Below are 27,201 nucleotides of genomic sequence, written 5' to 3' on the forward strand. Positions count from 1 at the left end.
AAAAAAACAACCACCCCAGCTCCATTCTTACATCAGCACTGTCATGAGGGTCACATTCTGAACACAGGAAAGGCCCGCTACATGGCACAGATACATACTTTGCAGAAGGAGAGTAAAGTCAAAACCAGGACTGAAAAAAAATGATAATTTTCTCATAGAATCAGAGAGTAGAATGGTGGTTAAAAGGTTTGGGGTAAAGCCAAAGGGGAGTTGTTGTTTAATGGGCATAGCCCACTATTTAATGAGGTAAGAGAAAGTTCTGGAGGACACTATGGAACAATGTAAATATATTCATCATGACTGAGCTGTACACTTAAAATGGTTAAGTTGGGAAATTTAATATTATATTTTTTTTCATAAAAAATGAGAATTTTCTAGTTTACAACTATAATTGACTCATTTGGTCTGATAAAGAATTATTAACTTACTAAATCTGTCTAGAGCTTCATGTGTGAAAATATATAACAGGAACCTGATAGAATCTTTGGAGAGGAGAAAGATAGAGAATAGAAATCATTTCTTACCAGGGGTTGGCTCTGGAACATACTGGAGAGCTAGCTTCATTTCACCTCTGTTTTCTGCTTCAAGGGCAACTGGCGCTGTCTGAGGAATGAAGGACAATCCGCAGGTGAAGGACACAGATTTTACATCCTGTTTGTGGGCGCTACATTACAGGACCATATCTGCCTCATTTCTGGGACTAGGTATCATTTCAGTGCCCTGCATGAAAATGTCTTTGCACATTAGAGCTAGACTGTTGTCTCCATGACTAGAAAAACATCGTGCATCTTAGAAAACCTTTCAGGGAACCCAGAAAGCCTTGCATGGTCTTTCAGACTCAGGGATGCTCAAAAAATAATGGATTGTTTGAAGAGGGCAGAGGTAGCCTGAGGAGCTTTTATTTTTATTAAAACACACACATTAAGTGTTTGATCAACAAATAAAATATTTTATTTTCATTCCTTTTCTGTAAAAGAGTATAGTAGATGGTATGGGAATGTGTATGTGGGTAAGGGGGAGCCGATATTTTCACAGTTGTATTAACACAATAATTACAGATCAAATGCAAAGGAGTCTGTCAGAATAACAAAGACCAGCTTGACATAGTATGTCATGCATGTACTATCAGATACTCAGAAGTTGAAGATTGAGAGGATTAGCCAGCTGAGACAAAAAGTTATTGAGATCCCATCTCAACAAGTAAACCAGGTGTGGCACTAGACATGTGGTACTAGCTATGCAAATCCCTGACGTAAGTAGAAACATAAGTAGAGGATCACAGCCTGAGGCTACCCAAGGGGAAAAATGTGAGAGCCTATGTAAAAAAAAACCCCAAAACAAAAACCTGTAACCCCTCTGTATAGTATCTTTACAATAAAATTAAATTAAAAAAAACTACAGCAAAAATGGTTAGGACATTACTCAAATGGTAGCACAAATGGTAGCATGCTTGCCTAAAAAGTATAGGGCCCTAAGTCCAAATCCCAACACCAAAAGGAAGGAAGGGAGGAAGAGAGGGAGGAAGGGAGGGAGGGAGGGAGGAAGGAAGGAAGAAAGGAAGGAGGGAGGGAAGGAAGGAAGGAGGGAAGGAAGGAAAGAAGGAAGGCAGGCAGGCAGGTGGGAAGGAGGAAGGAGGGAGAGGGGAAGCAGGGAGGGAGGGAGGAGGGAGAGGGGAAGCAGGGAGGGAAGGAGGGAGGGAGAAGGGAAGGAAGGAAGGAGGGAAAGAGGAAGGGAGGGAGGGAAGGAGGGAAGAATAGAAGGAGGGAGGAGAGGTGGGAGGGAGGGAAGGAAAGAAGGAAGGAGGGAAGGAGGGAAGGAGAGAGAGAGGGAAGGAGGAAGGAAAGAAGGGAGGGAGGGAGGAAGGAAGGGAGGGAGGAAGGAAGGGAGGGAGGAGTGATGGACAAGACATAAAAGGCATGTTGCTTATTATTTGTAAGAAAGATGTTATATTTACGTGTAAGGGAGGTGATTTTACTTTCAAATTCTGGCTACTTATTAGCACCTTAGTTCTAAAATATGGGTATGAATCTGAAGTCTGAAGGCAAAGCTTCTAAAAAAGGGAAAGCATATATTAACTATAAGAATTCAAAAGGTGGAAAGCCAAAGTATAGAAACAAACTACTAACTAAATGGAAGCTAACAGAGTTATATTAACACAGACAAAATAGATTTTTTTTTGTCAGTACTAAGATTTTAACTCCGGGCCTTGCATTTGCAAGACATTCTGAATACCACTTGAGACATTCTACAAGTATGTCTTCCCATGTAGGGGGATTCATTCTTCGAGATAACGGCTCAATTTATGGCTTGGTCAGTCTAGACTTTGATCCTTTCCCATGTCTCTAGGACAACAGACATGCGCAATCACACTGGGCCATTGTGCTTCCCCAGTAGCCTGAGATGAGGGGTACACACATCACTGCTTCCAGCCATTGGTTATGATGGAGTCTGACAAGCCTTTCTTTGCCAGGCTGGCCTTGAACCACAATACTCACATCTCTGACTCCCATTTACTTAGGATTACAGACTTGAGTCACTACACCTTAAAGGACAAAGTAGATTTTAAACCAATAATTATTATTACTAGAGATAAAAAGAAGTATTTTAAAACAATAGTCAATCCGTGACAAAATAATTCTAAATGTGTATGTGTATACTTAATAACACAACCTCAAAATAAATAAAAAAAAAAAAACAGGCTTGGGAGGATGTACCTCAGTAGTAGAGCACTACCTATAAGACCATGGGTGCAACCCTCAGCACGGAAAGAACGAAAAGACAAAACCCAAAAGAACAAAAAGACAAATCCAACACCTTCTCTCTCTTAGTAATTCACAGTGATCACAGACATAAAACTGATAGGGATAGAAAAGATTTTAGCAAGTATAATTGACTTACTGAGAACATTATATCAAACCACCATGGAATATTCTTTTTCAAGTGGCACATGGATCATTTATCAAAATGTGACCATATGCTAGGCTAAAAGTATGTCTCAAATTTCAAAGGACTGCATTTCTTAAATGACCTTCCTGAAGAATGAAGTCACACACAGTTGTGTTAAATGAGTTCAACATTCTCCTTACAATCTTTTTCATTCTTGTTTTATCTTCACTGAGTGTACAAGTTAAGTAAATTCACCTCTAGTTTAAAATGATCCCACACTATACATCAGTAATGTGAGTTAAATGCAACTGAGCTTTTCCCTATACATACAAGTATCCACCCAAGCAAGCAACTCTGACCTACCTTCCGCTTCAGAGGGTACCACCGCAATTGTGTGTTCTGTTTGTTGTCCCAGTCCCAGGCTTCCAAATCAAGTTCTACCTCCCCCAGGAAACTATTGCGTTTAAACGTATCCCGATGCCAAACAGACAGGTTCAGCTTCTGTGTCTTTAAGATTTGCTTTTCGATTTTATACTGCAGTGCAAAGAAGAAAATTTAAATGAATTACATTATTTCATGCTAAAGTTATGACACAGGGATGAAGACAAAAGTCATCAGTGCACATCAGATTTTCTCATCTGTAAAGTTTCAAGTCTCAAAAATATTGCAAAGTCATCTAATTCTGAGTATGTTATTTCAAAGAGCTCAAATCCATCTTTCACAAATGCTGAAGCTCTTCCCCCTCTGGAATAAGCAAACCATAGCTCAAATATCATAGCTGGTAATAGCTTTCTAAAAACAAAAGCCAATTATTCAGCTTTTGCAGGATGTTTTTAGATTATATATATATATATCATAAACCAAATACAAGTTAAAAATACAAATCACATTTAATATGATTCTGCTTTCTATGTGATGACAAGGTACTTCTTTTTAGACTTAAAAAATAGAGCTTTGAGTTTATAGCAAAATGGAGCAGAAAGTACAGAGTTCTGATACAATCTATCCCCTCCCCATGCACAATTCTCCCACATTATCCCACAGGATTCTTAAGAATTTTTCAGAAAAGGTAATTTTCTTTCCCAGCTTCCCATGGCCAACAGAAAAAAATCTGGCACCTAATAATTTTTTACCTCCAGTGTAGTTAAACCTTGATTATATATAATCATGGAAGGAATAATAGTACTTTTAATCTAAAATAATCTCCATTTCATTTTATGATATACTACTTGAACATCCATTTTGGTTGTAGCAGATCTGCCTTTCTCTGAGTCTGCTATTCAAGTTAGCTTAAGTAGTTGACCCAGTAGAAGCTAAGGAACTGGGTTATCTTGAAGTAGCAATTAAAAACTTGCTAGAGAAAATCCACAGGTGGCCAATCAACATGAATGACTAACAATTCACTGAACTATGGCTTCCTCCTTTTCCAGAGGATAATAAAAAACAGGAGTCTTCAGAAAAGAGGGAGTGAATAACACTTGCTATATTTTCATTTTTAAATGGTCTGTTAGTCGGGACAAAGAAAGCCCGGGGAGAAAAAAGTATGGTATATGAGCCAGGTAGACTTTCCAAACATCTGTCTTTCCAATAAACATTTCTGAGACCTACCCTAGACACTGTACCGCCAGTCAATATTTATGAAGCAATTAGGGTGTTAATCTCTTCATCTTTGTGAAGTGGTTTAACATCCATAATTACTAAAGGAAATTATTACTTTTTCCCTGCTGCATCAAAGCTGATCATTATCCTCATTTCTCATATCTGAGATGGAGATATGTTTTATTCCCAAAGGGACAGAGCCTACACACAAAACAGTGTCAGCATCTGTCCTCAAGGAACAGAAAATCTTACTGTTGAGGTAGACAATTAAACCAGTTAAGTACTGAGTGTTAACACAGCCTATTATAAAGCAAGGTTATAGATGCAGAGCTGGCAGGGAGCTTAGGGATTTAAAACAGCTCAGAGAAGCCGGGCACCAGTGGCTCACACCTGTAATCTTAGCTACTCAGGAGGCTAAGATCTGAGGATCACAGTTCAAAGCCAGACCGGGCAGGAAAATAACTGGAAGTGGCGCTGTGGCTCAAGCGGGAGAGCGCTCTCCTTGAGCTGAAGAGCTGAGGGACAGCGCCCAGGCCCAGAGTTCAAGCCCCACGACCAACAAAACAAAACAAACAAACAAAAAACAGTTCAGAGAGGCATTAATGGTTGCATGGAAGTAAGTTAGGGGAGAAATGTAGAGAATAATATTCCAGTCTGAAGGAGCAGAAAGTGACAGCCATTTGAAAATATAAATGCATTTGGCCCCAAATACAAATAACACAGAGTAAAGAACAAAGATTTTGAAAGAGGAAAGCAGAAGCTGGAACTCTTCAGGCTGTGAAGGAGTTATTATGCAGGTTATGAAAGCCAGACTTCACCTGTAGGAGAATAGAATCCTAGATAATATTAAGCAGTGAACAATATGACCAAAATTGTATAGTAGAAGCTTATTCTGGTTGCACAGCTTAACTTTATTTTCTGTGTATCCTTGAACAAGTTAATTATTCCTCCAAGTTTCATTGTCTCATCAGTGAGATGTAAGTAATAATAACCATTTGGTAGGTTATATGGGTGGTGAATGCATGGGATGATATACTTAATACTCATGACATATTATTTTTCTTTTCTTTTTGGTGCTGGTCCTAGATCCTGAACTCAGAGCCTCACACTCTCCCTTGCTTTTTTTGCTCAAGGCTGGTACTTTACCACTTGAACCACACCTCTACTTCTAAGTATATTATTTCTTACAAAAAGCTTGCTTTCTCTTGGTTACTCACTCTATTTATACAGATGCTACCTAAGAAGGCATGGTTATTGAATGCACAGGTCACTACTTAGTATTTTCCTATGGAAAGAGTATAGATACCCGAAGTATCTCGTTATACACAGGATTCAAGGTTTTCTTCATGACAAGTGTTTTCCTCTTGCCCATTTTGCCTTTGTCTGGTAACAAGTAGGTCTTTACATATCTATGAAGAAAACATAAATAGATATGGTCAGAGAAGATGAAAGTAATGTCTCTGCCTGGACTTTTCTAATACTGTAAAAACTGACAGTAGGAATAATTACTTCATGAGATTGAGGAAAATAGTAAGAAAGGACTGTTCCTGCCAACACCTTTGATCTCCGAATGTTTAAACGGATTTTGGTAAAATGAGTTGTTTAATATACTGTTCCGAAGATTTCGAAGGGAAATTTCCTGAATTCATTATTTTCATCTCATATTACCTAATAAATGTGTACAATGAAGAAGTCTGACCTGTAACAGTGCTTAATTCTATGGGTTAATTTCTTATTCAAGAAAGGTTTGGATGCTGTAGAATTGGTTTGGGGTTTTTCTTTTTAAATGTTTTTGTTACTGCTTTCTGAAAAAAAAATCTTAGTATATGTTGGTTGGGTTATACTCAATGTAAAAAGATAAATGCTGAGCCTCATTGTTTTTTCTATAAAAAATAACAGGACGAAGGATTAGGATAACCAAGTAAAATATTTAGGAATCAAGCTTCTGCAAAAGGGTAAGTGGAGAATCACTGAACCCTTACAAACTGAAACTATGATTTCAAGGATGAATTGGTAATTTTTCCTGAGAGTTCTTCTGTAGAACTTAATTTAAATATGGAAACTACCTTATTTTAAAGTCTTAAAGTCTTAACTGTTTTCGCACGAATGGACATTGTAGAATATGCATCACACATTATTAATGTTAGCAAAAGTTTGAAAAGAGACTGGGGTTCAAGGTTTCATTCTTTACTGTTGCTCTCTGAATTCACGGATATTCTTGTTTGTTTCTAGTCCTTGTTTCCTTATCTGTAAAATAAAAGAACTGGACAAGATGATCTCAAAGGTCACTTCCATATTTCTCTGATATTTTTTATAACTTAATGTTTCACATGCAAATTTCTATAGTAAATAAAACAGCATTTCCCTCCAACTTTAATGAACATGGCCCCTTCTTTTGATTGTTTTACTTCATTCTCAATTATTTTGGGTAGGTACTATAGCTTGAACACAGGGCCTTGCTCTATTACTTGGCTTTTTTGCTCAAGGCTGGAACTCTACCACTTGAACTATACCTCTACTTCTAGCTTTAACTGATTAATTGTAGATAAGAGTCTCTTTTCTGCCTGGGCTAGCTTTGAACTGTGATCTTCAGATTATAGGCATCAGCCACCAGTAACTGACTATAAATTAAACCTGAGAAACTTACTGTTAATTAACTAACAATGAAATAATTTTGGCCAATACTGGGGCTTGAAATCAGGGCCTCACAATCTCACTTGGCATTTTTTGCTCAAGGTTGGCATTGCATTACTTGGGACACATCTCACTTCCTCTCAAATCTAGGTTTGACAGATGTGTACTTACGGGTCTGAGCGCTGTTTCTTCACATCTGCTGCTGCTAAGTCTTTGCACTGGGCCACAAACACGTGCAGCTCCTTCAGTGACTCCACATAGTCCACTGCAAACTGGACATGTCCTTTCACTTCCAGATTGCCAAAGTCTCCACTATAAATACTCATCACACTGCCACTCACCTGGAGGCATCAGAAATACAATGTTTGTCTGTCTCATGCGTGAACACAGAGCAAGGATCATGAGCATAACCCCTGTTTAACCTCTTTTTTCTTTTCTTTTCTTTTTTAAGGTCAGTTGTAGAGATTGAACTTGGCCTGGGTGCTGTCCCTCAGCTCTTTAGCTCAATGCCAGCGTTCTACCACTTTGGTTTTCTGGTGGTTAACTGGAGATAAGAGTCTCATGGATTTCCAGCCCAGACTGGCTTTGAACTGCGATCCTCAGATCTTAGCTTTCTGAGTAGCTAGGATTACAGATGTGGGCCACCAGCACCAGGCTTAACCTATTTTTCTAGGCTGCATACAAAAACAGTTGATTTAATATGTCTTAAAAACAAAGACAAGTTGACATGATATACAGGACTAGGAATTTTCAAAGTTGCTAAAGAAAAAAGCAGATGAATAGTGAAATATAGTCATTTAGATGCCAGCTTATTTCAAAATGAGGTGCTTTTATGCTAGGTGGCATTCAGAGTTCTAGTTTTAGGCATGCATGGTATTTAAAATGCTAAAGAAAAAGGATATGAGAAAGTCCAGGCACACAAATCACAGTGGCACATTGCTGAAATTTCCACAGCACTAAAAAGGAATTTTACCATGTTATCCATCCACTGAATCCAGGAAAATGCTTACTGAGCCATGCACTTTTAGAGGTCAAGAAGGGTAGAAAATGGATGATTAATGAGGAGGGTTTAAAGCCTTCTCAAAGGCATACATTAGAGGGTCAGTAGAAAATCAATTTAAATAGATTTTTTTAAGCTTCAAAAATTCAAGGCTAGCAAGAATTTAAGCATGGCATCATTTATTTGGTATGTCTAGTGAAATACAAAAGCTTGTATGTATATCAGCAAAATATTTAGATGAGTATATATCAGTACATTTATTTATTTCCACCCACATACCATACACATACCCAGCTACCTTGCTTATGTGAATAGTTTCATGTAAAGTCAAATTCTCTTCAAATTTGAACAGCTACATTTAGGAACTTTCCTTTAAATGGAATTTGAATGCTTCTAGAAGGCAAAGAATTATCTCTCCTATTCTTATATGTGAATCAGTATTTAATTTTCAACAAGTATATGATGGTTAAATAGTATAAAAATCATAGCCAATATGAGTAAATTTTATAGTAGTCACCTTATTTGTTGTACAAAATATTTGTTGTTCAATCCATTGATAAGATAGGCTTATCTTTGAAGTACTTACATTCAATTTTTAAAAGTTATAATGTATATAAAACCCTCTATCCTAAAAAAGGGGTGAAGAAGGAGGTGGAGAAGGAAGAGAAGGAAAAGCAATAGGAGGAAGAAAAGGAGGTTAAAAAAAGAAAAAGTTAGCTATCAAGCAGCTAGTTAATAATTAGAGAAAATGTCTGTGAAGTGTGAGAACTACAACAGGTTACTTCACAATGTGCAGGAATATGGCACAGCAAGGCTTGGACAACAGAGAGATATTAACAGGGAGCTTTTGTTTACATACAGAAGACAAGGACGTCATGCCAGAGGAACTGCTAAGATTGGTTAAAGAGCCCGGGCTCTTCTTGTGTCTGCTGAGCTGGTAACTGCTTTCTGATGCTGTGTCTGTTTCTCTGTCATCACTCTACAAAACATCATATAATATGAACAGTATTTAAATTCAGAATGAGTCAAAGACAGAAATCTATGGTTAGACAAGGACAATTATCTTGGTAATTACCAATTTATAACATTTCTCAAGGTCACAGGATACTAGTGCTAATTCCCAAGCTGGGAGTTAGTGGTGCAGGCTGTAGTTGATAATCTGCATTGTGCCTCACTTAAGGAAGAGGGCAGGGCACAGTGATCAAAATGGCAAAGTGATTTTCCACCTACAAGGTAGCCCCAGGGTGCTCTAAGAAACAGTACCACAAGGTAGTCCCAGGGTGCTCTAAGAAACAGTACCATTGTGAGCTTTCCAGTCACTCTTTAATACATACATTGCCTGGAGAACTTTAGTCATAAAGATTCAGAATGAGGGCTGGGACGGTGGCTCAGTGGTAGAGCGCTTGCCTTGCATGCCTGAGGCCCTGCACCACATAAGGAAAAAGAAAAAAGCCGGAAGTGGCGCTGTGACTCAAGTGGTAGAGCACTAGCCTTGAGCTGAAGAGCTGAGGGACAGCGCCCAGGCCCATAGTTCAGGCCCCACAACTGGACCCCCCCCCAAAAAAAAAAAAAAAAAAAAAAAAAAGAGATTCAGAATGAGCTCCTACGGGAGTTAGAGAGCTTATGGAGCACTTCAGAGGCTCCTGGGGTTATGGAGACATTAGTTCATGCCAACATATTCCAAGACCATGCAATTATTCATCAATATAATGGATGCCAATTCTAATGCAGATTAATAAGGGAGTTAAAGAAAAACAAAATTAATAACTGACATGGATAAGAAAAGACTCCTTTCTCAAAGATTACAAAACATCCACACCTTTTAAATGTCTTTGTCATACTCTTTCCCCACATGAATAATTCTCTATTATAGCACATATGATATTCTACCTAGTGTATCAGATCATGAGTAAATTACTGGAAGGATGGGATCCTGTCTTGTTGATCTGGAACAATCTTTTTATTTTCTCATATAATTAGCACTCAATCAATGTGGATAACGTTAAGTCTCAGACGACAGTGAATCCCATATCCTCTAATATCTAGTCCAACCCTAAACACTTTGAAAAACTGATCGAGTTTAATTGTGGCCTCTCTAATAAACAATTTCAAATAATTTGAACTTTCTTCTAGGTAGGGCTATGACTCAACAAGTTAAAACTGAATGAGTTTGAGAAAAAAAAATTGAATGAGAACATTTTAAAAACTGCTATAGTTTCTATCTCAAATTAGTATATGGTTCATTCCTATGACCCACCAAACCCCCCTCCACCTCATCCAGACCAAAGTGGGTCTACAATGGTATAAAAGCCACAGGAACTTCAGAAATGTTCACAACTTGATTCTAGCTAGTGACTGAATTCTAAAAATTGAGTAATTCTTTCAAAAGGAACACTGTGGGATCTTAAACATGTGTGAGGACTGAATATGTGCAGATACAGCTCTTCTGAATACCAGAATGGACAGAAAAGTATCCAGGATTGGAGAAGAAGGGTGTGTAACTTACATAACACTCAGAATTTTCTTTCTATTCTTGCTAAGAAAAATCGGAGTAAAAGCTAAAATAGCACATATACTGGATACTCATTATTTGCCAGGTACTGTGCTGTGCATTTTTCCTAAGTTAGCCTACTGATGTGGTGGTTAGGGACTTAGGTAACCAGACTAGGGGAGACTCAATTATTTGTCCAAGATTGATCACACAGGAAGTTAGTACTTGCTCACTTGGAATCTGACCTCAGACCTTAGGTTAACAACCTGACTACAAAAACATGAGACCTGGGGCTGGGAAGGTGGTTCAGTGGTAGAGTGCTTGCCTTGCATTCATGAGGCCCTGGGTTTGATTCCTCAGCACCACACAAACAGAAAAAGCTGGAAGTGGTGCTAGGCTCAAGTGCTAGCCTTGAGCTGAAGAGCTGAGGGACAGCACCCAGGCCCAGAGTTCAGGCCCACAACTGACAAACAAAACAAAAAACATGAGACCTTATTTGGGTCAAAAGATATTTGGGTCAAAAGATTCCAAATGCCCGGCATGGTGGCTCACACCTGTGATTCTAGCTACTCAGGAGACTAATCTGAGGATCACGGTTCAAAGCCAGCCAGGGAAGGTCCCTGAGACTCTTACCTCCAATAAACCACTAGAAAACTGGAAGTGGCACTGTGGCTCAAGTGGTAGAGCACTAGCCTTGAGCTAAAGAGCACAGGGACAGTGCCCAAGCCTAGATTTCAAGCCCCACGGACCAACAACAACAACAAAAAAGATTCCAAATCTACTTATTAGTAGCTATTAGATTTTGGAAAAGTGACTCTGAGGGTCTTTCCTCTTCTTTTAAAATGGTAGAAAATAGTCCTCTTCTCCAATCCTGGATACTTTTCTGTCCATTCTGGTCTTCAGAAGAGCTGTATCTGCACATATTCAGTCTTCACACATGTTTAAGATCCCACAGTGTTCCTTTTGAAAGAATTACTCTATTTTTAGAATTCAATCACTAGCTAGAATCGAGTTGTGACCATCTGGATATTGAAATGAGTAGTAAGTGCCTGGTACATATACATACTAAGTACTGAACATACTGGTCATGTTCTTAAGGCAGTAGGTATAAGTGCCTGCTATATACAAGGGACTCTATATACTGGTCATGGTCATAAGGTAGTATGATGATCTGCATGAGAATCAGGTCTGGGATCCAGTTCTGGATCAACTTCACCAACCTTGTTCTCAGTTTCTTTACTTGTGATACTTGAGTATAATAATCTTCCAGGATCATTGGAGGATGAAATAAAAGAATAAATGTAAAATCTGCTGTGTCACTGTTATTTTTTAACAAATGCTTTCAAGGTAGTCATATTGCCTAGACTAAGTCAAATCAGCTCCAAGCTACAGAAGGGTAGCTAATTCCTGCCAACATATTTCTCCCTGGATTTCTTGTTTTGTACCTACTTTGAAACAAAAGTCACATTCCCAAATCTAGGCAATCTGACTTCACTACCAAAAAAGAATTTCTGTTTGAGTCACATGAGATGTTCTATGCCTAGTTCCAGGACCAACAACACTGCCTCCATTGACTTGGAAGCAAGGGTCGGTCCTGCTGTCCTCTTTGGTCCCTGCTACAGTGGAACACAAACAGTCCAAGCAAATTTGCCTGTTTCGCTCCATTCTCCTGAAGGTATAAAAAACAAGACTTGCCTCATCTTGAAGAAATGCTGGAACAGACTTGCTCATCCTTTTGAGTTTGTCAGGATAGGAAAACTGATTATCCGGTTGTGAAGGCACTGTGGAAACTAAACAGCAGAATTTGATTTCAATTTACTCTTACAATGGTCAGATAATAGACATAAGCTGAAAACACACTTTTATTTTTCAATTTATGAACAAATGCACTGGGCAAATAGGTTAAAGGCACAGTAGTTCACATGCACAGGACTGTGAGGTAAGCAACATGCTGTTTTAATAAACTATATAGAGAGAAAAAAAGAGAGAACAAGGAATTGAACCAAATAGTAAATAAAAAATATTTTTTAAACTAGTTCTTGTTGAACTAGAGCTGGGTTCCAATTACTAAAGCATTTTACCAATGTGAATTGGTTTTACTTATGTTTTAAACATATCAGACCTATGAACCCCAAATTCTATGTTATTGGTTCATCTCCTCAAGATACACTGCATGACCAGCATGGTGCAGGATGAAAAACTATTTCATTTGAACAGTATCTTTACACATAACAATGGAAGTGTTCTTGGCCTTTAGGTGCTTAGGAGCAAGCTTGTTTACTTAATGATCATGAGGTTTCTTTTTCTCACAGTGTTTCTGACTCAGAACTATGAAAAGTAAAAATTAAAAACTGTTTCTGACGCAGGCACTGTTGACTCATGCCTGCAAGCCTACTTTAGAAGGCTGATATCTAAGGGTTGTGGTTCAAAGCCAGCCTGGACAGGAAAGTCTGTGAGACTCATCTCTAACACCGAAAACGTCTCACATGGAATTGTGGCTCAAGTGGTAGAGTGCTAGCCTTGGGCAAAAAATCTCAGGGTCAGCACTCAGGTCCTGAGTTCAAGTCCTAGGTCTGGTACCAAAAAAGAAAATTCTGAAAACACACATTAGTTTAAATAAATTTGAATATCCCAAGGCCAAGTTTAAATGGTTTAAGCTATGAAAATAAATTCTATGAATTTATTTTTTTCATTATTTAGAGAAGACTTTATTAGTTTCTGTAATCAAACCCATATAGATAAGACCTTACACATATAAGACAGTGTTTACCCCTGTACAAGTGAAAAAAATAAGCTTCATTATTCTATGAATATGAAAAATATAGCACATGTATCTTCTGCTATAGTGAATACATGTGTGAATGGCACAGAAAGAGGTTGTATTCTAACCCTAATGTACACAGCTCTAGTTAGAAAAGTATTTTCTCCTTTGTCTAAGAGTCATATTATCTGAGCTTTTCTTATGGTAAATCATAGCTCTTACAACAAAAGTTAATATTTTCCAAAGTATTTAGGTGCCTGACCCATAGATTTTATATAATTATTTTCTAAATAAAAATGTTGCCTGATACAGAATCCTTAAATTATATTGTGAACACAATGAAAAGGTAGTAACTTGGCTTATCCTTAAAAGTGATATTAGGAAAACAGATCCAAATAAAATTTCATTTCTATATATAAATCAAAAGACTCAAATTTACCATAAGCATTAGCTAAATTCATCTTTAATTTAAAAAAATCATGCAGGCAAATCAAATTTGAACTTACATATGAATTTTCATCTAGTTTTAGGTACACAAAGGTAAATGTACAACAAAACCCATTCTTCATGTCTCTTCCTATTGAACAACTCTCTCTTTTTCCATCTTTGTGTGTGTGTGTGTGTGTGTGTGTGTGTGTGTGTGTGTGTGTCAGTGTGAGTTACATTGGTAGCACAAAGACTAGGTTGTAGTGTACAGGTCAATGAGACTGTAAAACTTTTGGTTACAATCTTTTCCTCTTATTATTAAAGGTAGATGAAGGCATGCCACTATTTAAATATCGTGAATTTTATACTTGTGGGCTTTCATTATATATGTTTTGATTCTATATTTAATTTTATCTTATGAAAAGAACATATTATATGCTAATAAAAGTCACTAAGAAAGCTGGTTCTGGTGACTTGTGCCTGTAATCCTAGCTATTCAGGTGGCTGAGATCTGAGGATGAAGTTTCAAACCCAGCCTGGACAGGAAAATCAGCTTCTTATCTCCAATTAATCATCAGAAAACCGGAAGTGGTGCTGTGGTAGAGTGCTGCCTTGAGCAAAAGAGCCTGGGGATAGCACCTAGGTCCTGAGTTCAAGCCCCACAAGCAACCAAAACAAACAAACAAAAAGTCACTAAGATTCATTTTTGGAAAATAGTGCTAAAAAGAGAGCAATTGATTAAGTCCAAATTTAGCACAAAACTGGTCTATTTGCCTTGACCAATAACTAAGCCAATTAGGAGATCTTGAGTGAACACAGAGAAACACAAGCATATGCATATTTGGCTTTTTCATTCCTCAGGCTAACTATTGAACAAAACATAGCAAGATAAGGTCAAAGGGCCAAACTTAAGCATTTCCCAGTTCAAAAGCAACACCTCTTATGGTCTTATTTTGTCCACAGCATCCAGAAATCACATACTCACAAGGGCCAGGCCTGGACTGTCTTCTTTCCTAGGCAGCTCTTAAGAATTTGTCAAGTCATATGCCAGAGCTCAACTCTCCATTGCTTGCAGGAGGACCTTATGAGCAGTGTCAGATTACATGCTAGATGTCATGACTTAAGCATCAGCACATTGATTCTCTAGCTAATGGCTCCCTCCTTTAGCTGCTCTCCTCATTATTGTCTGTTAGCACATGCAAAGGCTGTGAGGAAATTACTATTATATACCATGGAACCAAGGGCAGAGGTATGTAAGATTATCTTCATATTTCCAGCGTTTCTAGGTTTCTAGGTTTACAAAATGGATAGAAATAGGGGAGCTAAGAAACCACATAGGCATATCTTCATGCTTTGCTTGGCCCCACAGAATCTTTTTTTATGTGTTATTTGTCCTAAAGATAGTGGTTATGGGCCAGATGCTGATAGCTCCTTCTTGTAATCCTAGCTACTCAGGAGGCTGAGATCCTGAAAATAGTAGTTCAAAACCAGCCTGGGCAGAAAAGTCCATGATATTCTATCTCAAAAATAATTAGAAATAAAAAAAAGCAGGTCTGGAGATGTGGTTCAAATGGTAGCCTGTCAGCCCAGCAAACAAGCAAGCTAGGTGAATGTGAAGCTCTGAGTTCAAACTCCAGTACCACTAAGAAAAAAAGAAAATAGTCACTGCTAAGTAATCTTAAAAATTGAACAAAAAAGAGGTAAAAAACCATGATCTTTGCTTAGTGTTGCACATTAATTAGCTAATGGACATTAGTTGTAGAAGTGTGTTTATTTCTTAGACTCAGATGTCCATTCATCTTTTATCTTGAATATGTACTGTTTGTATCTAATTTTAAACCTGAAAGTTTAAATCCTTGTTATAATTTGTAGAAATGTAGAGAGGTATATTCAACTATACTACATACTAATTTGTCAAAGTAAAGTTCATTTTTTGGTTCAAATAATTAATAAATTGCTTTATAACTACAGTTTTGTATAGAGCCCACAAGATTCAATACTTAAGACCATACTGCAACTCAACGCCCACTGAAATCAGAAAGTGCTAACTTGATTTTAAGCAAAAACTCAAGAAGAGCAGAGAGATAGCTAGACCCTGGTGGCTTATGCCTGTAATCCTAGTTACTCAGGAGGCTGAGATTACAGGATCACTGTTTGAAGCCAGCCAGGGCAGGAAAGTCCATGAGACTCTTATCTCCAAATAATCACATAAAAAGCTGGAAGTGGCTTAAGTGGTGGAGTGTTAGCTTTGAGCAAAAAGGAGCTCAGGAACAGTGCCAATGCCTAGAGTTAAAGCCCCAGAACCAGCAAAAAAAAAAAAAAAGAGAGAGAGAGAAGAGAAATGGACAAAAAGTCAATTGTATACAGTAATAGCAATACAATAACATATACATGTATTAGATATATGCCCCTTCCCTTAGTGAAATCACGAATTATTCTTCCAACAAATAGTAATGAAGTATTTTTTTTGGGGGGGGTCCAGTCATGGGGCCTGAACTCTGGGCCTGGGTGCTGTCCCTCAGCTCTTCAGCTCAAGGCCAGCGCTCTACCACTTGAGCCACAGCGCCACTTCTGGCTTTTTTCTTTTTACTTATGTGGTACTGAGGAATCGAACCCAGGCCTCGAGCATGCAAGGCAAGCGCTCTACCACTGAGCCACCTTCCCAGCCCCAGTAATGAAGCATTTTTAAAAACACTTATCAAAGTGAAATAGCTTTGCAAGCTGCAGGAGTTTAGCAATAATAAGTGCTATGGTATGAATGAGTTAGTTCAGGACATTGAATACTGTGTAGATTGGAATAGTTAAACAATTGTGAAGAAGATCCTGCTACTCACTTCCTGGTATGCATTCATTTGTTTCTGGTTCCTGATCTGTTTTTTTATCTACTCAGAAGAGTAACATAGAGAACAAAAACCATTTTAATAGAAGGGTTAAACAGTCATGAAAGTAAAGCTCAAATGTCAGTTTTACAACTGAAATTGCAGAATACATCTGACAGGTTTTTCAGCTTGCTTCATCCATATCCCTGTGTGACTCCATTAGCCTCTTTACTGTCTCCTGCTTACGTAAAAAAATCTAAGTTCCAGGATCAGAGGGCACAGTGGCTTTCCTGTAAGTTGCTAAACCAAAGCATGAGTAGGGGCAGGCACACTGAACAGGGAGCAATGAAGCTGGGATTCCATTCTCTGCTCTCCCATTGACTGAGTAGGATACAGGATCTTAGAAAAGTCAGACAATTCCTCCAACCTTTACTAATCTGAGAAATCAATATGAAAATCCTGCCTACTTTATTTTAATGACATAATTAGAATGATCTTTGAGGAACTTTATCACTACATTTTGTATAGGAAAGCTCAGTAAATATACATTTTTATAGTTATAGCAAGAGCAATTTAGAAAAAATGCAAAATCTAGCATACAAATAAATTATACATAAATTGCATAAATTCAGAACTAGTCCCTATTAATTTTTTTAAGCTGAACCAAGTAATAAATGACCCACAGCCAATCTTTGACATCTCTGATTCCTTAACATTCCGATCAATTAATTCCACCCTCAGTCTAGTCTTTATCCAAGCACAGGCAGATTTCCTGACCCTTATTCTGGGACCATTTCTTTTGATGTTAAGACTTTACTAGCTGTTTCCAGATACCTAAATGTTAAGACTTCAGGCTCAAACATAGGATTCATTTAACCCAGAACTTGCTCTACACTTCCTCGTCTTCAAAAAGAGTTTTGCAAGTCACAGTAGTAAAAATCAACTCATACCCACAGAAATACAATTTCCTATTTATAGCAACTTTTGTTTCCCCAAGAGTCTGATGCGATCCTCCCAACAGTATCTCTCTAGCAAAAGCCTTAAGAATACAAACAGAACTAAAGGCACCGAGTCAGAAGGCTTTAATAACTTTGGTATTATTTAGTATATAGTAGCAAATGCTATTCTTCACTTTATTAATCATCACCATCCCCATAACTGCCTAAATCACCCAGAAACTTAAAACACAAACAAACATGCAAATACATAAAGATATTTACCATCTTCAGCACTATGCACTAAATCTTCTGGCAGAATATCTACTTTTGCTTGTTCTGTTCAGGAGAAATTAACAAATGGTTAGCATGGCTGACCCTTGGAGAGAAAAGAACAATGAGATTGGTCCCTGGAAGCTCCCGGAGTTGGAACCAATTAATCCAGATGCAGTGAGGGGTGCGACCAAGATGTCTTCCCCCAAATACTTTCCCTTTAGATGAGCTCCTTGAGCCAGTGCCATAGCGCAAACTCCCATTCAGCTTGATGCAGCTCACATCAGCACATTGCTTGCTGCACACTGACTCCCAAGGGTTAGAGGGTTAGCTCAGAGCAAGCCGTCAGCCAGCAGCAGAAGGAAGCACAGGACTGCAATAGCTTATCTATTCTTCTGCAAAGGGTAAGATGCTAGCCATGACTAACATCTTCCCAAACCTATGGCCATTAACAAATACTTGTGTGTGTGCATCATCGTTTGCATATGCCGCTGAGAGACTTGCTTGGGAAGTCAACTTAAGAGCTGTAACTGGGAACCAGCTGCTAAGTGGAATCTTGGCAGGCTAGTGTGAGAGTGGGTATCGGTATTTAGAAGGGAGTGTGCAAGAATACCGGTCAGCTGATGGTGATATTTTTTTTTAACCCTACAAATTCCTGAGAACTTTAAAGCTGCACCATGGAAATAGCCCCATCCTTCTGAAGGCAAGAGGTTGGCTAAATTGAACAATTGGTGTTGAGGAGCCTCCCCTGCCCCTCCCCACACCCTGCCCCAGGCTCATCACCAACATAAGTCATAAAAATTAGGGCTGTTCAATAAAGGATGGTACTGGCCTTCTCTGGAAGTATTCAGGCAGGGGTGGGGGCTGATCACCTGTGGAGGAAGCTTTAGGGGATCTTTCTGGGCTAGGAGGAGATTGAAATGGGTAACCTTCAAGGTCCCTCCTAGCTCTGAGATTTCCAGCCCCTTCGGAGGGCTAGGAGTGCATTCCAAATTGGGGAATATTGTCTTTAGAGCCTTGGGAGTCCCTGAATTGCAGATACTTTCATATGAAGTAGTTTTTCCTTGCTGCTAATTAAACTCTGATTTATTTATTTGCTGTAAGTCACCCTTACAGATGTCTCAAAACCACTCCAAACCCAGAACTTCAAAATAGTTAAGAACAAACCCTCTAGAAGTCATGTTTTCTAAGTCCATTTGCCTAGCAAACTGCCTAGCACACAGTCCTTATGTACATTATACTTTCTATCTGCACATAAGAAATCCTTCACCAATTGAGACAGCAGCCAGTGAAGAAAAGGAAACTTAATGTATTGTGAGTTAGTCTTTGTAGTCCCAGTATCCAAAAGAAAATGTGTGGATAGAAAAGATGGGATAAGAGAGAAAAGAAAGCCCTTGAACCAGGGACTAATTCTACTTCCTAACATGCAAAATTCATTGGACACCCAACACATATATATCACAGCCACTTCAAAATGCTGCTGGCAGTAATCCATTAATTTTGAGTCTCAGGTATGCTGTGTGACAGTAAGAACACGACTTTATATCTCCAAGCCTCAGTTTTACAAGTTATACAACAGGGAAAACAACAACTCATCTCTCACTGGGTTGCCTGTATTGGTTAAATGAGGGCAACTGTGTAAAATTCTTAGACAAATTTGGGCAGATACTCAATAAGCCATTTGTAATGAGTACTAAACTACTAGCTACCACAATCCTTTAAAACTCACTGTACTTGAGTAAATGCTCAGTGCAATCCAAAGAGACCTAGGCTTCTAAGAATCAAAGTTCATACATTATCTTAAAAGCAAAGTTCAAGACATTTAAGTGTGAGCCTCTTCAGCACACTTGGGAGAGGTTATTCTCATCAGTTAACCCCTGCAATGGGATTTCAGTGCATGGCAACATGCAGTGAGACCACACAAGAGCACATAAGCAACTTTAAGCTCAGATGAGGTATAAACAGGGGGGCAAACTTTATTCTCACTTGATGAATCTGATGAAATGTCTTCTAGACTTTTGGAAGGCATTTTCCTAGAAGCACTCTTTTCCAAAGTTTTCAAAACAGGACTGGGTTCTTCTTCTGAACCTGTTATAAGACAAAACTGATGAACACTGCACAATACAAAAGGAAAAATAACCTTTTCATAACCAGTGAACATTGAGACAGTAGGTTGTAAAGGCTGTAAGTCTCCCTACTTTGATTTGTTCTAAGTGCTTTTTACTTCATGGAAGAAAAAGTAAAAATTTTGAACTATTAATATTCTCTTTAAATATAATTTCCCTGGTCAGGAAATATTCTTATATAAACATTACAGAAACAAGATTACCACATTAATAGGAAAGTGTCTTCCTAGTTGTTTGCAGCTCTCTATTTTAGGCACATGATTTATTTTGCACCCATCTTTGAATCTTCCCACTTAACATTCTAGCTTTTGAAGATAGCACTGAAATGAATTTAGAAGCATTAGAAAAGTTAGCTGAAAACCACAGAAGGCAGCATTCAGATGTTTAACATCTGTATATAATCTGGTATACAGATGGGTGTCTTTCTGGACCAGTAGGTGCAGGCTTTCTGGATTTCATGACTGTTAAAATCTCAACCAAATAAGGGTAAATAAATGAGGTAGTCAACTTTTTATTTAATCAAGTCATTTGGAAGGGGAAGGGGTAATCCTATCATTTATTAATACTATTGTTCTAAAATAACATGTTTTAAACCAAAAGAGGAAAAGAAGAATATAGTTCCAGAACAGAATCAGAACAGTCCTTAAATTAAATGCACTTAATTTTTTTTAATCTAAATTTTCCTTAATTTTTCTTTTTGACAGTGAAAACTCTTATCATGGTTAAGCCTGCTTTGAGGATGGACATTTATTACTGTCTAGTCTCAGTGCAATGACAATAGACACTTGAAAAATATTTCCTGAATCAATGAATCATTCCATTAATGAATTAGTGAGTTTAAGAACCACTTTTCTAAACAATAATTTAATGAAATGCATTCTAGTCCCTGCCTAATGTTTATACGCATGACAGAGCAAATGGATTCTAGGATCAATTTGATTTGGGATGTTCAAGGTTAAACTTTAAGAGATATCTTATTAAAGTCCTCAGAGATTTGAACATGCTAATAATGTACATAATCCTCCAGCATTTCAAAAAGGATTTGACCATAGAGACTCCCTCTCCAAAAGGAATATATTGAAGTACTAGCTAGTGAAGAACTCAGCCACAAGTAAACATGTCAGATCCCTCATCAAAATTAAGGTAACTTTGTAGTAAGTTTCTTCCTTAATGCCCAGCCTTCCTCTGCCAATTTGCCCTAAAATAGTCATTTAGGTTAGAAGATATAAAACAAGGACTGTACCATTTTATACCTCTTATTGGCTCATAATTTTTAATTATTTCCTCTGGCCTTGGTCTAGGTGATTATTTCATACAATTTCTTATTTAGATATACTTTTTGTTCTTTAATCAGCAAAGCCTATACACTGTTAAGTATGGCTACACACATTGGATAATAGCATCTATCTAGGGAAAATTTACAAGGTTCCTAGGGCAGTTTATCCTGGTAACTCATGGGACAGGGTATTAAGAGGATATTTCAGTAGGGTTCATGTTCTAGTTTTTTTAAAGTAACATTTGTGGCCAGGCACTGGTGACTCATGCCTGTAATTCTAGTTACTCAAGAGGCTAAGATATGAGGATCACAGTTCAAAGCCAGCCCAGGCAGGAAAGTCTGTGAGACTCTTATCTCCAATAAACTCCTCAGAAAAAGCAGGAAGTGATACTGTGGCTCCACTGGTAGAGCACTAGCCTTGAGCAAAAGAAGCTCAGGGACAGGGCCCACACCCAGTGTTCAAGCCCCAGGACTGGCAAACAACAAACAAACAAACAAAAAGTAACATTTGTTAAAAGGACTTCAGTGTTCAAGATGGCACACTACAGCTACTTTCAAAAGAACTCAGTCACTCAAAAAGGCTTATCTAATTTCATTGAGACTGTAGTCCATTAAACTACAAGGAAGGAGATTAAGAGCAGCTGTTGTACAACTTCAGTTAAACCGTCCCAGCCAGAGAGCATTATATACCATTTCATCACTGTTCATTCAGGCAATTCTTTATTCTAATTTGCTCTGGAATTTCTCTACCAAAAAAAAAAACCCTCAAAGAAATAATCAGAACAGCGAATGAAGACAAGCTTTATGCTTTATAGTCTAATAGAAACAACCACCCTTAGGTCCACTTGGGTGAATGTGAGTGTGGATAAAGATCATTAGCTAAGCCAGAGAAATGCACCACACCAGGCAACTCATTCAGTGGAGTCAGGTGAATTTATCTGACCCAAATCACATTCTAGAAGGTAAAGATTCTACAGATATCTGAAAGTAAGAGAGAAGGAGTGGCAGCAAAAAAATACCACAGCACAAAGTATTGGAGGAAAGGGAAGTTCTGCTTTATACTTTGTCCTGAATACTTAGCCAAAATTGCAGTAAAACACTGCTCTTACTTGGCTCTTTGGTGCAACTTTCTTAACTTTGACTAGAGATTTCACTTAATATTACTAGTTAAGAAATTTCAATTAGTTCTAGGAGGAACCTCACAGTTGAAGGTGCCTTCTAAACCCAAAAGGTTATTTTTAAATACTAACATTCTACAGGTAGATTTATTGAGAAATAAGGTTAGCCTTGTAGGAAAGCTGTTCCTATGTAATTCACCTGAATAAACAACGTAAGTGAATTTTTTTTTAAATAAGAAAGGCTCAGGAGAACTAAAGTAAGAAAAAGAATGTAAAGTATCCTTTACATTAGAATTTCATGAAGCAGACTTATAATGAATTTTAAAAAAATGAAAAATGCTCACTAGAAGTACTTCTCCAGCTTTCTGCATTAGAAGTGGTGTTTCTATCCGAAAAGTCAGAGTCAGAGAAATTGCCTTTTTCTTGCTCTTCGTCTTGTCTCTTATATTCAACTTCATTTGCTTTTGGAGAGTTTTCTTTGTTTGTCCAGAGAGGAACAGGTTGCTTCTTTCTGGACCCACTAATTACTTTAAAAGCCTCTTCAAAGCCAGGCACCTGGAAAGGCTCTTGTCTCCCTGCAATATCACTTTCCTTGTCCCCGCCCTCTGGGGGTCTCATCATTTTAGTGGCCCCAATTTCATAGTCCTCAAGTTGTGAGGTTCCAGGGGTCTCTATATCACTTGCAGAACCGCAATGATCTACCAGTAAATCAGCCACAGCTTCAACTCCCCCGACAAGTTTATCACACTCTTTGACTTGGGATTCCAGATCATTCATTTTGCCCTTCATTTTAGAGGCTCCTGAGGCTGGGCAGTAAACATGGGGCATTGTCCCCAAGACTCTGGACGGCTCTGACTGTGAGGGCCCCTTCTCAGGAGCCTCTTCCTCCACCGACAGCTCGAGCGAATAAAGAGGAGCTTCAGATACTTCTTTAAGTAATTTCTCAAGCCCAATATCAAAAGCACTCTCAGTGATTGTGGGAGCCTCGATCTTTTCTACTGTTTCTTGCACTTCCTCAGGATGGATTTCAGGAGCAATGTGCCTGTCAGCACTACCTTTTATCTCTGATGAAGAAAGCATCTCTGGATCCTTTCCATGTGTTGATGGGGAGGTTTCTAGTGTTTCCCTCAGGAGTTTTTCTAAGCCACTGCTGAATTCAAGGCAGCATTCTGATCTAGGTTCAATAATTGTTTGCCTCACCATTTCTGCCACTTCCTGAGGTAGTTCTATGTTATTCTGAGCCACAGTGGAAACAGATGAGCAAACGAGCTGTTCTGATGGAGATATTTGGGTAGCTAAATAAGATCTGTATTCACAAGCTTTATCAGGAACTATTTGGGAGGAATTACGAACAACTCTGTCCACTGTAACCTTTGGTGGGGCCACTCCCAGAGGACTTGGGAAACTACCTGCTACAGAGTTTCCTTCAGGAAGCTCTGCCTTCACGCCTCCAGGAACTGCTTCATTTCCAGGTGGATAACTCAGGCCAGCCTCTTTTAATAGCCTCTGTAATGTAGTGTTTACATCAGCCATCACAGGTGTGGATGGAAGAATGACTTTCTCTATGGTCTCTGAAATTTCCCTTTGGGAGGGCAATGCCCTATCCTGGGGAGCCAGATGAGCATCCCAAGTAAAAGACACATCTTTTGGCGAGTGGGTCTCATCCTCAAAATCATGCTTTCTGCAAGGAGGGGAGGCCTGCTCCAGCAAAGGGGGCCCTTTTTCAGCCATCTGAAGCAAGCCTTCCCTGTGGAGCTCACACTCACCACTATCAGCCTTCTGGGTGAAGGCTACATCTCCCAAAGTGGCATCCTCTTCTGGAAAAGGAGCTATTACCTCTCTCAGATAGGCTGAACCATTGGGATCTTGTTTTGTTCCCTCTTCACAAAATCTGCCTTCTTCAGGCTGAGAGTTGGTTCTAGTGGTAATAGGTTCCAATGTGCTTTGCAGGGTAGAGTATGAAGCTCCAGTTGCTTCTTTCAGAAGTTTGTCTAGACAAGCAGCCAAAATGTCCTGTTTGAACTTTGGAGGGGCTACTGTTTTGTCTACACGCTCTTCAATGAGCTCTTTAGCGGTGATCTCCCTAGGCCCTTTGGGGTCTTCCTCAATAAGAGAATAATGTGCCTTTTGAGACCACGTCCTAGTTTCAGAAATACCTGGCTTGAGTTCATATTTTCCATGAACTTGTCCATCGAAAGGTTGAATTGGAGGCAATGAAGCTAAACTGTCATTAAAAGTGACTTTGTCATCAATAGACAAAATTCCCATTTTCACTATGGATTCTTCAATCTCTTGAGTCGAGTAATCTGTTTCCTTCTTGATCACTGGAGTGAGCAACCATTCTGAATTTTTTTCCACATTTTCCTTGGATGGCTCATTTCCTGCCAACTGATGAGTGGACATTCCTACTGGTTTCAGCCGAAGTGTGGTTTCATCTGGTAGCACCTGGAGCGTGCACTTTGAGTTTAATTTCTTCATTTCCTGTCTTGCCATAAGGTTTTTATGGTTTAAAAGTGCTTCTACTTCATGAACATTTTTTCCTGATGATTTAGTATCATTGAATTCTTTGTGTTTCTGGTCATCCAAAAGGGTAGGTTTTGTGAGATTTGTAGTGTTCTCAAAATTATCCTTACTGTTTGCTCCTAAGTCCCAAAACTTTCTCAGATTGTCAAACTGTGAGTGATGATGGACTTGCTCAGTATTGGATTCAGCTGTTCTTTCCTTTAGGGACATCACTTTAAAGTTGGCGTTTGATTCACCAATTGGAAGTCTATTTTTCTCCAAAGGAGTCTGTCTTTCCCTCTCAGTATTTGAGGTACTGGGCAGTGCTGGTAAAGTCCTATCTCCTGCAGAGCACCAACTGTCTTCAACTGGCAATTGTTTTACAGATTTCTTCTGAAACACAGACAATTTTTCTGACAGGCCAGCTGAAGGAGAGTCTTTGGATGGATCTGGTATTTGGGGCCTGGGCTCTTCAAGTTGATTTGAGGAACAAACAGTGGAGATATGGGGTACTTGGTCATCGTCATCAAGCACCACTCGCTTGGCAGTGACTTGACAATATTCATTCATATCTGTCGCCATGCCCTGTGACTTCAAAGGTTGGTATGTTTCAGCACAAGGCTGTTTCTGGCCACTTGAAGGTATGGACTCTTTATGAGTTAAGTTAGCCCCAGCTTTCTCTCTTTCCCAAAAAGATATTCTTTCACTCACTCTTACATATTTCTCTCTTTGTGTTTGCTTCTTGGGAACCTCCCTAACATCTTGCCAAGGAGATCCCCCATGGGCAGCCCCAGGAGACATATGCCTATTCTCTGTCTCTAAGGAAGTCTGAAGGATGGAACTATTTCCTTTTTTGTTCTTTATCTCTGCTTCCACATCGTCCTTCAAATTTGGTTTGTGGGCAGATGTCCATGAGTGAAGATTCACTTCGGTGTTTTCTCTATTTTTTTCTTGGACAGGAAGTTTGGGTTCTCCTTTGCCCAAGCTGCCAATATTCTTAGAGTTGCACAGAGCTTGCACTTGAGAGTCAGATCCTTGGAGAATGCTGCAGGAGTAATTACTGGGTGCAGCAGGTGACCCATTTCCTTTTCCAGTGCTTATTGAATTTTGGCTAATGTCCATAGTTTTACTTCCTTGACTTGAAGTTTGATAGCTTTCAAATGGTATACTCAGATCTTTCCCTGAGGTACCTTGTTGGGATAAATTCATACATTCAGATTTGTTATTCATGTTGTTATCTTTACAGTTTTCAGAAAACAGCATATCTCCCTCTCCTTGAAATGTTAAGTCAGGTTTCACAGGCTTCAATGTAACTTTGGTAGGTGATAGGGACTTTGAGTCATTTTCTTTTAGACTGACATTTTCCATCTCCAAGGCAGCAATATCCTTCAATGGTGAGTCTGCTTTTTCTTTGGTCTCTCTTCCTTGGGAATGTTGGAGGGATGAGTTACTGTCATCTGAATGAGAACTTCGGTTAAACCAGTCTAGGACTTTAGATATGGAATCATCAGTTGTCTTCCTTATCTCACTGACTTGTGAACCAGAGCATAAGGATGTCTTAGCCTCAAGAAGAGGGAGCTTACCTTGCTGATGGTCTCTAGAACTGTGATCCAATACCTGAGATGGCTCAGGCTTAACACAATGAGACAGTTCATCTGCAACACAGAAATGATTTTGTAAATAAGAGAATACTTAAGGAATTATTCAATCATTCACATTATTTTTTGAAAAAGGTACTTTGGTTTGCACTTGCTACACCACTCACTGTTTGTAGCAATATTTTTTCAGAGGTTGTGATATAAGCCATTCTAAGTGGGTATTTACAAAAGGGACTGTATAAAGACTCTATAAAGACAGGCAAATGTAGACCCCTGGAAGTAGTGTGTAGACCTTGTTAGGCCATTTCTTTGAAAGCCGTGGCTTCTTTTAAAAATTAATGTGGATCTTACATTCTGCTCCAAGTTATGCATTAAATATTAATTTTCTCCTGCCTTCAAATCTCTGTACAGACACACTCCAGGAAGATACAGCATGCTGATTCTATGCTTCCCCCATCCCCTGGCACATGACCTTAAACACTAATGGGGGCTTATTACCAAGTGTGAAAAGCACAACCTTAAGTGATTTCAGCAGTTAGTAAAACAACTTTTAAGTAAGACTGAACGATTCCTCCAGAACATGTAAATGAGGATATTTGCAAAGTTGGGTCTTATTCCTGATATAGGGAGCCAGAATTTCTGTACACAGAGCCAGAGATTGCTCATAAAGACTCTAGCTGTTCCTACTGTTTGCTTTGCACACTGGGGTTTTAGAACCCAGATTTGAACAGGCCCACCATTGTGCCCCATTTCCTTT

The 27,201-nt window shown here is 38.8% G+C and overlaps 1 protein-coding gene across 8 annotated transcripts in view; it reads right to left on the minus strand.

Annotated features, from left to right (window-relative positions):
* The window catches only part of Sytl2 (synaptotagmin-like 2), a 126,163-nt gene that overhangs the window by 6,130 nt on the left and 92,832 nt on the right, over window positions 1-27,201 (minus strand). For 3 of the 8 annotated variants that reach the window (XM_013014142.1, XM_013014140.1, XM_013014139.1), the window contains exons 7-15: window positions 22,689-26,501; window positions 19,811-19,912; window positions 17,837-17,890; window positions 12,306-12,400; window positions 8,979-9,098; window positions 7,291-7,460; window positions 5,792-5,894; window positions 3,250-3,420; window positions 525-603 (exon numbers count right to left, since the gene is read on the minus strand). In XM_013014142.1, coding sequence (XP_012869596.1) covers window positions 525-603; window positions 3,250-3,420; window positions 5,792-5,894; window positions 7,291-7,460; window positions 8,979-9,098; window positions 12,306-12,400; window positions 17,837-17,890; window positions 19,811-19,912; window positions 22,689-26,501 — 4,707 coding nt within the window. Of the gene's footprint in view, window positions 1-524; window positions 604-3,249; window positions 3,421-5,791; window positions 5,895-7,290; window positions 7,461-8,978; window positions 9,099-12,305; window positions 12,401-16,631; window positions 16,680-17,836; window positions 17,891-18,283; window positions 18,325-19,810; window positions 19,913-22,688; window positions 26,502-27,201 lie in introns of those variants that run through there. The other 5 variants (XM_013014145.1, XM_013014143.1, XM_013014144.1 and 2 more) reach the window with 4 other exon arrangements.

This window comes from Dipodomys ordii, unplaced genomic scaffold, assembly GCF_000151885.1.
Source record: "Dipodomys ordii isolate 6190 unplaced genomic scaffold, Dord_2.0 Scaffold22, whole genome shotgun sequence".
NCBI lineage: Eukaryota > Metazoa > Chordata > Mammalia > Rodentia > Heteromyidae > Dipodomys > Dipodomys ordii.